Source organism: Sceloporus undulatus, chromosome 10, assembly GCF_019175285.1.
Source record: "Sceloporus undulatus isolate JIND9_A2432 ecotype Alabama chromosome 10, SceUnd_v1.1, whole genome shotgun sequence".
Taxonomy (NCBI): Eukaryota; Metazoa; Chordata; class Lepidosauria; order Squamata; family Phrynosomatidae; genus Sceloporus; species Sceloporus undulatus.
In genome coordinates this window covers 14,697,291-14,706,623 of record NC_056531.1, presented here as the reverse complement: position 1 = coordinate 14,706,623, position 9,333 = coordinate 14,697,291, and the positions used below count along the sequence as shown (strand labels likewise).

Here is a 9,333-nt window from a genome sequence, read left to right as displayed (position 1 = left end):
GTGGTGGTGGTGGTGATGGTGATGATGGTGGTGATTAAGCTTTATTTATATAGTGCTGTAAATTTACACAGCACTGTACATACAGTCTTTTAATTAGACGATTCCCTGCCCTCAGGCTTACAATCTAAGAAGACAGGGGGAAGGAAGTGGAAGATGGAGCCAGAAGCCTTCTGGGAAGGGCTCAGTTCCTTTGGGGAGGCCTGATGGGATTGGCCCACCCCCTCTCTCCCTCAGAAGCCAGGATGGAGCCAGATGCCTTCTGGGAAGGGCTCAGTTCCTTTGGGGAAGAAACCTCCAGCTTGCAGGGTAGACCTCCCAGAGCTCAATAAATATCCCACAGCACTTGAGCGGCTACTTTCGCTGTGGCTCCCTGCTCTAACGGGGGTTGGACTAGGGGATCTTTAGGTTCCCTTCTGCACCAGGGCTCCTTAACCAAGTCACCCATGGGGACACGGCTTGGGCGGTTGTCTCCCTTCTCCCTCCTTGGAAAGAAAGCAGGGCGTGCTGGGAAGAAGGTGCATTTGCATATTCTCTTCATGCAAATAAGCTTTGGGCTCTTCCTCCCCCCTTCCCTGAAGCCAAGGGCCAATTTGCATGAGCATCATGCAAATGGATTCAAAGCCACAAGCCAGGCTCAGTTGAATTTGGAGAGGAGAGTAAACTTCTTGCTTTCTTTGTCTTTCCTCCACTCCAGCTGCTGTGGATGGAGGCCTCTTCCTGGCACTCCCCTCTGTGGCAGAAAGGCTGACTGCCAAGCGGGCACAGTGCCACCCCAAGCACCCCAGGGACTGACCGCCAGCCACTCGGAGAAGAGCTGGGCCTGGTCAGGAGAGCGACATGGCTGAAGCTGCCGGGTCTCTTCCTCGGGTAGGTGCCAGCCTGGAAATGCCCAGGCCGGCCTCTCTTTCGGGGTGGGTTGATCCTTCCAGAGACCTTTCTGTCACTGTGCCCTCTGCAGCTGGGCATGAAAATGCTGCGAGTGAGCATCTTCCTTTTCCTCATGAAGTCCCATAACCAGTGGGGACTCTGTTGTTACTCCACTGGCACAATGGAGCCCATTTTCCTAGTCCCTGTTAAAAATAACTATTCAAGGGCAGATCTAGGCAGGGTTGGACAGGTCAGTTTGTCAAGCTTTATGAGAGCCAGCATGGCAGAGTGGTTTGAGTGTAGGACTAAGACTCTGGAGTCCAGGGTTCGAGTCCCCGCTTAGCCGTGGAAAGCCACTGGTTGACCTTGGCCAAGTCACACTCTCTCAGCCCCAGACAACCCCTTGATAGGGGGCCTTAGGGTTGCCCTAAGACTGGGACACCAATACCAACCAGTTTGGGAATGCCAGCTGCAGGAAAAGCGAAAGTGTGTAAGGTGATGGCATTTTGGTGTCTGCTTTTTTTTCTATGAGCCGGTGACCTTTGAAGAAGTGGCCATTTACTTTGCCCCGGAGGAGTGGGAAGAGCTGGCCGGGTGGCAGAAGGCGCTCTACAAAGATGTGATGAGGGACAACTACGAGATGCTCAGCTCCTTAGGTAACTTCCCCTTCTTCCTATGGATTTGGGAGTGCAAAAACCAAGTTCAGGCTCATCTCCTTCTCTCCTGTTCTTCCTTCAAAACAGGCGTGGGCAAGGAATCCTGTGGCTCTTGAGAGGTTGGACTGCAGCTCCCAGCATTCCGCACCATCCTTATACTGGCAAGGGCTGCTGGGAAGTGCAGTCCAACAGCATCTGGAAGGCTGCCTGAAGCCTCCCCAGGTGAAACATTTGACAGGCTTGAAAGGGAATGATGATGGATGATCGGAAAAAAAGATACTCCGTGGGGCCGGCGCAACCATAGGACAGAGTGAGGTGTTTGTCTTAGGCGGACGATTTTAAGTGTCCCCAAAGGGCAGCAAATTGTCCTTGATTTCATCTGTGGATTTTACATGTTAATACGTGAAGGTGGTAGAAAGCATGGTGGGAATTTCTGACTCTGCCGACTTTGGAGACTGTGCATCTTGACTTGGGGCCCAGCCATTGTGAGCTGCTCTCCTTCAGGCAGCAGAAGGTCTTGGGTCAGCCCTGATCTTTTTTTCTTTCTCATACCAACCCCACTCTCTCCATTTTTATGAGCAAAGACAAAGGCGAGTTGGGTGGGATGGTAATTTGACTGAGAGAGAGTAAGCTTGGGGGAGTTACTCTTTTGGATGGCAACTTCCCACATCCTCTGCCAGCATGTTCCCTAGGGGATTCTGGGCATTGTAGTCCAAAGGATCTTTCCCTCCCCTCACAGGGCCTGTGGAAGTGTGGGAAGTGCTAGCCTTGCATGTCTCCCTCTCTCTGCTTCTCTGCCTAGACCTTGCTGACCACAAGCCTGAAATCATCTTGCGAATGGAGCGGGGAGAGGAGCCCTGGCTGAACAGGTGCCCGGATGCCAAGACAAGAGAGGAGTCAAACCCAGACTTCCCAGGTGTGTCTCAAAGGTGCTGGTCAATCAAACTGGGCCATTGGGTCTCCCCCAAAGATACCTGCCACTGACCATACAGGCTGGGTGGGGGATACTGGGCACTGTTGTCCAACAAAGGATCTTTCTCATGCTGTGAGCTTGCAGCCAATGGATCAATCTGTGGACTTGAAGGGCTGAAGCCACTGGCCAAAGAGCCTTGGGAAGAGGGAGCTTTCCATGCTTGTTTCTACCGCTTGGCTTCTATGAGAAGGATCCTAGAGGTCATGTAACCCACCCCTGACTCTGTGCACATACTACCAAATATTTTTGGTGGGATAGTGGGATTGAAAAAATTTGGGGGTGGGATGGGGGTTCAAATGGTCCATTTTAGGTTGTAGCTAAAATCTGAATTTGGTCTCTTGTTGCAGGGGTTGGCCAAATCCAGATTAAGAAAGAATCTGGCCTGGAAGACAAACCAGCGGGACTGGCGTGCCATGCAGGACCCTTGGAGGCCTTGAAGGGCAGCCTGGATAATGGGACCATCGGTGGATTGTCCCCATGGTCTAAGGGCCATCTGAACCCCATATTTTGTGTGAACGGAACGGCTGCTTTGGGGCCATGGCCTATGCAGCTCAGGTGGCCAAACTGTGCCATGGCTGACGGACAGGTGGCCCCGGTGGAATTTCAAGCAGGGCATCCGGGGGCCTCTGGAAGTGGTTTCTGGCCCGCTGGTGGTGGCACTGCCCAGCTTGAAGAGATGTTGCTGATTTGCACCCAATGTCAAAAATGCTTCCCTGCCCGTTCTGCACAGGGTCTCTCTTCTGTGGCACCCAGGGGGGGCCTTATGCAAATCTGCCCTGAATGCCAAATCAGCACTGTGAAGGACTCACCTGTGGTCACGGATCAGCCAAGCCACATTGGAGCTTCACCCTGTACCTGCGCACACTGTTTGCCACCCCTCACTGCCCGCCCAAGACTTCCCAAAGAGGAGAGGCCCTACAAGTGTGGGAAGTGTGACCGGAGCTTCCGCTTTGTGCATGAGTACACCTGGCACCAGAAAGTGCATGCCGGCGAGAAGATCTACAAGTGCAACACCTGCGAGAAGGTCTTCCGCCACAAGCAGGAGCTGATGTGGCACCAGCGTGCCCACACCACTGAGTGGCCCCACAAGTGTGGGGCTTGCGAGAAGAACTTCCGCTTCAAGCAGGAGCTGACCTGGCACCTCAAGACCCACTCGGCGGAACGGCCCTACAAATGCCCTGAGTGCGAAAAGAGCTTCCGCTTCAAGCAGGAGTTCATGTGGCACCAGAGGGCCCACGTGGGAGATCGGCCCTACAAGTGTACTGAGTGTGAGAAAAGTTTCCGGTTTAAACAAGAGTTCACTTGGCATCAGAGGAGCCACGCCGGAGAAAAGACCTACAAGTGTCCCGGCTGTGACAAGAGCTTCCGCTATAAGCAAGAATTCATCTGGCACCAGAGAATCCACACTGGAGAGCAACCCTATCCCTGCGCTTCCTGCGATTCCACCTTCACCTGTCGGCAGGAATACATGCGCCACCAGCGACTCCATGACGGCGAGAAGCCCTACCAGTGCCCCCACTGCGAGAAGACCTTCCGCCGGGGCTCCACCCTCATCCGCCACCGGCGCATCCACCTGGGCGAAGGGGCCTTGAAGTGTGCCCACTGCGACCGGACCTTTGGCCAAAGTGCCAATCTCATCAAACACCAACGCATGCACGCACTCAAGAGCGAGCCGGGGGAGAATGCTGCAACATGGGGGCCCTGCTTGCAGGGTTCAGCAGCCACCATCCAGCAGGATGCCAGGAGTGTGCTGAGCTTGAAGACGGTTTCCGTTGGGGCCCTGCTTTTGCTCAACCTCCAGGAGCCCAAACTGGAAAAACAGCAAGTGGACACCTCTGCCACCTGGGAAACCCCAATGTGAACTCCAACGGCGCTGGAGCCAAGTTGCAAACTGGGTCTCAGAGAACTGCTGGGGGATCACCTAAGCTTTGGGGCTGGATCATTGAAATTAATTAATTAATTAATTAAGTAATATGTTATTTATAGCCCGCCTCTCCCAAAAGGATTGAGGTGGGTTACAACAATAAAATACACCAACAACACGTACAATCCACAAATAAAAACTACACAATCCCCTTATCTCCCCTATTATAAAACAAAACAACGACATTATAAAATACAGATTGACATGAATTAAAATAGACATAATCCAAAGGAGGCCTCTTGGGGCAGACAAGGGCAGTCTGGTGGCTTTCCTGTTAGCGAAGCTTTGAAATACTGGACTTGATGAGGCACCTTCCTTCCAAAGCTCATCCCTCTTTAGGGCAGCAGCTTCAGCACCTTGGAGAGGACCTTGCGCTGTCCAAGGTACTGAATGGCAGCCCTCAACTAGGAAGGGGCCTTGGCTCTAGGGCCTTGGCAGAGTGGGATGAAAAACCCGGACTAGATCCCTCCCTCTGCTGATATGGGATCCAGCAGCAGCCAACTGTTTTTAGAACTTAAAATGGAGTGCTTAGTCCTTTTCCACCAGCACCCTCCGCTTCTAGATACCTCTCGTGTTCTTTTTTTCTGCCGCAGGGTGGATCTGCAGGGCCACTTTGTTGCTGCCACAGTGGGATCATTCTTGTTGATCATTAAACAACCAGCAAATGTACCTTCTGTCCACCCAAAACTCGTCCCAAGATGCACAGGAGGAACGCTTGGGAGTCATGAAGAGGAGAAGAGCAAGCTAAAGAGAAGGGCTTCGTCGGAGAGGGCCTAGGGAGTCTTCTCTGGCAGGGGACAGGGTTGCCCTTTCCCTCTCTTCTTTTAATGTTAACTTCATGCTCCACTGCCATATTGCAATTGCAGGTGGAGACCTGTGTCTTCTGGGGAGAGCTGGTTTTGGAGTCGGATTTTGGGGGGGGGGGGTGTTACCTGTAAAAGTGCCTAGTGCATTCCTGAAACCTGTATTAATATTTAAAAAGAAATATTAAAAGAAAAGTTGGAGTGGGCCAGTGTGTTCTGCCTGTGAATCGGCAAGCCCTTGCCATCTGAGGAGCCAAGGGCCTACAATGCTAACTTTGTGTAGTTATGCGTTCCGTTGGGCAGTTGTGTTGTCTTGGCCTTCGACGTTGGTTGGTCGATGGATCCACTCTGGCTTTTAGTTTGAATTGTAAAGGAGCCACATACTTTACACATGCAACGTCTTTAGTTATCTAACGTAGTTGTTCCTAGTCTACAAGGATGGCAGGATGTGGACCTCTTAGAAGGGCATGCAAAACTGAGCACGTCTGCCTCTGCATTTCTGGCATTGCCGAGAGAGACCCTGACCCTTTTCCTGGATGGGCTGCTTAGACCCACTGCCCCACAGACCGGGCTTCCTTCCATCCACTGCTACGGAAGGAAAGAGGGCAGGAGCGCAGCAAACCCATCGCCTCCCCCAGTCCTTGCAAGTGGCAGCCGCAAAGGAGGGAAGCCTGGCTGCTTTCCCGGGTGAACCCCTTTCCTCCCGCCCAAAACCGGCCAACTGGAACCCTGGCTCCGCGTCTGGTCTTCTGGACAGAGCTTGGAGGGGCCCCTTTCCAGGGCGCTGGAGTCCGTTCGTCCTGCCCAGACTAAGCCCCTCGGGAGCCGACTGTCCCGCTTGAGGCTCGTCTCCCTCCTTCCTCTCGATCTTGCAGGCCGCCCCCTCGGCTTTTCCGAAAAGGGCGACAGCAAGTCGGCCTTCAAAGGGCCTTGTTTGTCTCCCCCCCCCCAGGGCTTCCCGGAGAATTCGGCCTGCGCTTCAGGGATCCTGGCAGAGAAAGGGGCAAAGGCTGACCTCCAGCTGCCAAGAGGGAGCTAGACCAGAGCAGCTCCCCCGAACTCCCAGGCGCCCCTTGAGGGCCAGCCGGCAGCGAGGAGCCTGGCTCGCCTTCACTCCCTCCCAGAGCCTTTCCCTTGCTTGGCCCGAGCTGGCTCCCTGGAGCTCTCCATCCTGGATGTGCCGAGCTTGGGAAGGGCAAGCGAGGCAGGGATCGGGAGTCCTCCAAGGTGGAGCAGCCCTCTGCAGCCGGGCCAGCCAAGCCTTTCTGCAGCGCCTCCTCGGCCTTGCCTGAGGCCAGCTCCCCTCCGAGGGGTCGCACTGCAACTGCCATCATCCCCAGCCATCCCCACCACCGCCTTAGTCCTCTCTCCTGCCGCTTTCCCGGGGGGCTTGGGAGGCCTCTTCCTCCGGGGCTGAAGGGGCTCTTCGAGGGGGGGACCCTCCGGAGGCCGAAGCCTCCCCGTCCCTCCTGGCCCCGCCCCCCGCCCCGCCCAAGAGAGGGGGCGTGGCCTGGAGGGCCTTGAAAAGCACGGGCTCCGTCGGGGAAGCCGGGGCTGGACTGGGCGGGCGGGCGGAGGGAGGGATGGCGCTCTCGGGGGCCCCGCTCTCCTCCTCCTCGTCCTCCTACTCCTACTATTACTACTCGGAGGAGGCGGAGGAGGAGGGGGGCTCGGGCTGGGCCTGGGGCAACGGCAGCGGCTGGGACTGGGTCGGGCGCTGCGGCTGGGCGCCGTCAGACTGGGCGGCCTCCTTCTGGCTGCTGCCGGCGCTCTACCTGCTGGTCTTCGGGCTGGGGCTGGCGGGGAACGGGCTGGTGCTGGCCACGGCCTGCTGCCCTTCGTCTTCCTCCTGGGACGGGGGCGGCGGAGGCGGAGGGTCTGGGTGCCGTCGGCGCTGGCCCTCGGAGGCCTACCTGGCGCACCTGGCGCTGGCCGACCTGGCCTTCGTGGTGACGCTGCCGCTGTGGGCGGCCTACACGGCGCTGGGCTTCCACTGGCCCTTCGGGGCCGCCCTCTGCAAGCTCAGCAGCTACCTGGTCCTCCTCAACATGTTCGCCTCGGCCTTCTGCCTGGCCGCCCTCAGCCTCGAGCGCTACCTGGCCATCGTCCGCCACGCCTGGCCCTCGCCCTCCGCCGTCCCCGCCGCCGCCGCCTCCTCCTCCTCCTCGGCCTGTTCTCCGTCTCCGGGGCGGAGGCGGGGTGCCGGCGGCGGGGCGGCGCTGGCGGCGGTGTGGCTGGGGGCGGCCCTGCTGGCGCTGCCGGCGCTGCTGCTGCGGGAGACGCGAGCCTCGGGCCCCGAGGGAGACGGGGAGGAGGAGGACGAGGCCCCGCTGCTGGCCTGCGACCTGGATCTGAGCGGCGTGGCCTCCAGCCCCGAGGAGGAGGCCTACTGGCTGGCGGGGCTGAGCCTGGCCTCCACGGCCCTGGGCTTCCTGCTGCCGCTGCTGCTCATGAGCCTCTGCTACCTGGCCATCGGCGCCGCCGTCAGCCGCCACTTCCGAGGAGAGGCCCGGGGCCGGCGGCGGCGGAGGGCCCGGCTGCTGCGGATCCTGGCCAGCCTGGTGCTGGTCTTCGCCGGCTGCTGGCTGCCCTTCCACCTGCTAAAGAGCCTCTACGTCTTGGCCGGCCTGGGCCTGCTGGAGCTGCCCTGCGGCGCCCTAGCCCTGCTGCTCCGCCTGCACCCCTACGCCACCTGCCTTGCCTACCTCAACAGCTGCCTCAACCCGCTCCTCTATGCCGCCCTCGACCCCCGCTTCCGACGACGCGGACGCCGGCTCCTCCGAGGCCTCCTCGGCGCCCGGCCACCACGCCTCCACCCCCGACGCCGCCCCGGAGGGAGCACCAGCAGCGGCGGCGGCGGCGGAGGCAGCGGAGGCAGCAGCCCCCGACGGGGCCCAGGGCCAGGCTGCCTCCGCCGCGCCAGGGACCCAGGAGAGGGCGCCACTGCCTTCGCCACCGTCGAGGAGCATCAGGGCCCGGCGTCGCTCTCCTCCAGCCTCAGCGGAGGAGCCAGCCCCAAGGCCCAGCAGGCGCCCTCCCGCGGCACCGCGCTCTGAGCCCCGGCGGAACAGGAGCAGGAGCAGCAGGGCTGAGGGCCGGAGGCGCCGTCGGGGCCGGCCTTTCCCTTGGGCGACTCTCAGCCTCGGAGAAGAGCCCGCCAAGGCAGCCCCGATGCCAGCCACAGCTGACAGCCCCGAGGGTCAGCAGAAGACCAGCGCCTGCCTGCCTACCTTTGGCCCTTTCTTCCTCGAGGCCGAAGGGCTGGACAGTTGCTCTTGCCCCCAGGGCAGCAGGGGGGCATCGGGGCCTTCGCTTGCCTCTCCGAGGGCAAGGCCAGGGACTCTGGAGGGCAGACCGAGGACGGAGGGAGAAGAGCAAGCCAAGGACAAAGGGACATTTTCAACGGTTCCCCCCCATTTTGGACTTCAGCAGCCAGTGTTGGGGGGAAAGCCTTCCAGTGGCAGTGCTGCTCTTCTGGGGAACTGGGGACCTTCCCTGGCTGCCCTGCTCTTGCTTGGAGAAGGTGCCACGCGTGGCATGCAAGCCCAATAAAAACCCTGATTCCCAACCATCCGCTTCTCTTTGTTTCCCAGTTATTCCTCGGACCCCCTTTTCCCACAAGAGTCCTACCTTCATCGCCAGAACGAATGGGAGGGTTCATGTGGCTCATTGCCATTTTTAACAGGTCCGTAAAACATGCTCAGATATAACCGAATGTTTGTCAAGGCACCCTTTTAGTGGGCCCTGGCCGTATGGTTTCTGCCACAGAGGGACCCAAGTTGTCGGATGGAGCAATGGGGAGCTGAGATAGGAAAGGTCAGTATAAGCTGCTGGACCAGAGTCTATATTGTGCTCAGGAGGAGAGTACCTCTGAGCATGGGCAGAAGCATACCTGGAAGGAGAGGGTGTGCATTCCTTGTATCACATCAGCAGACTTCATGTGTCACATAGAGCCATCAATATGAAATATGGGGGAGTGGAGCCAGGGCTGCCAGGGACACAGTGCTGGTCTTTTTGCTGGGCAGGGACAAGGGGGTTGCCTGCCAGCCCCTCTGTCTCACCACCAAGAGTCCAGTGGGCATTGCTTTGTGCAGCACCGACGTGCCAAAG

At 58.3% G+C, this 9,333-nt stretch overlaps 2 protein-coding genes across 4 annotated transcripts in view; both read left to right on the top strand.

Moving 5' to 3' along the window:
* The window catches only part of LOC121916734 (zinc finger protein 34-like), a 9,070-nt gene extending 3,654 nt beyond the window's left edge, over window positions 1-5,416 (top strand). For all 3 annotated transcript variants that reach the window (XM_042442141.1, XM_042442140.1, XM_042442142.1), the window contains 4 exons: window positions 695-867; window positions 1,400-1,523; window positions 2,326-2,439; window positions 2,844-5,416. In XM_042442141.1, coding sequence (XP_042298075.1) covers window positions 838-867; window positions 1,400-1,523; window positions 2,326-2,439; window positions 2,844-4,357 — 1,782 coding nt within the window. In that variant the 5' untranslated portion in view covers window positions 695-837 and the 3' untranslated portion in view covers window positions 4,358-5,416. The remainder of the gene's footprint in view (window positions 1-694; window positions 868-1,399; window positions 1,524-2,325; window positions 2,440-2,843) is intronic.
* Window positions 5,417-6,806: 1,390 nt separating this feature from the next.
* Window positions 6,807-8,357, top strand: LOC121916595 (apelin receptor B-like). The gene has a single exon (XM_042441884.1). The coding sequence runs from the start codon at window positions 6,807-6,809 to the stop codon at window positions 8,277-8,279; it is 1,473 nt and encodes a 490-aa protein (XP_042297818.1). The 3' UTR covers window positions 8,280-8,357.
* The last annotated feature ends 976 nt before the right edge of the window (window positions 8,358-9,333 follow it).

Coding starts and splice junctions, on each gene's coding strand:
- LOC121916595 (XM_042441884.1), top strand. CDS start 6,807: ATGGCGCTCTCGGGGGCCCCGCTCTCCTCCTCCTCGTCCTCCTACTCC.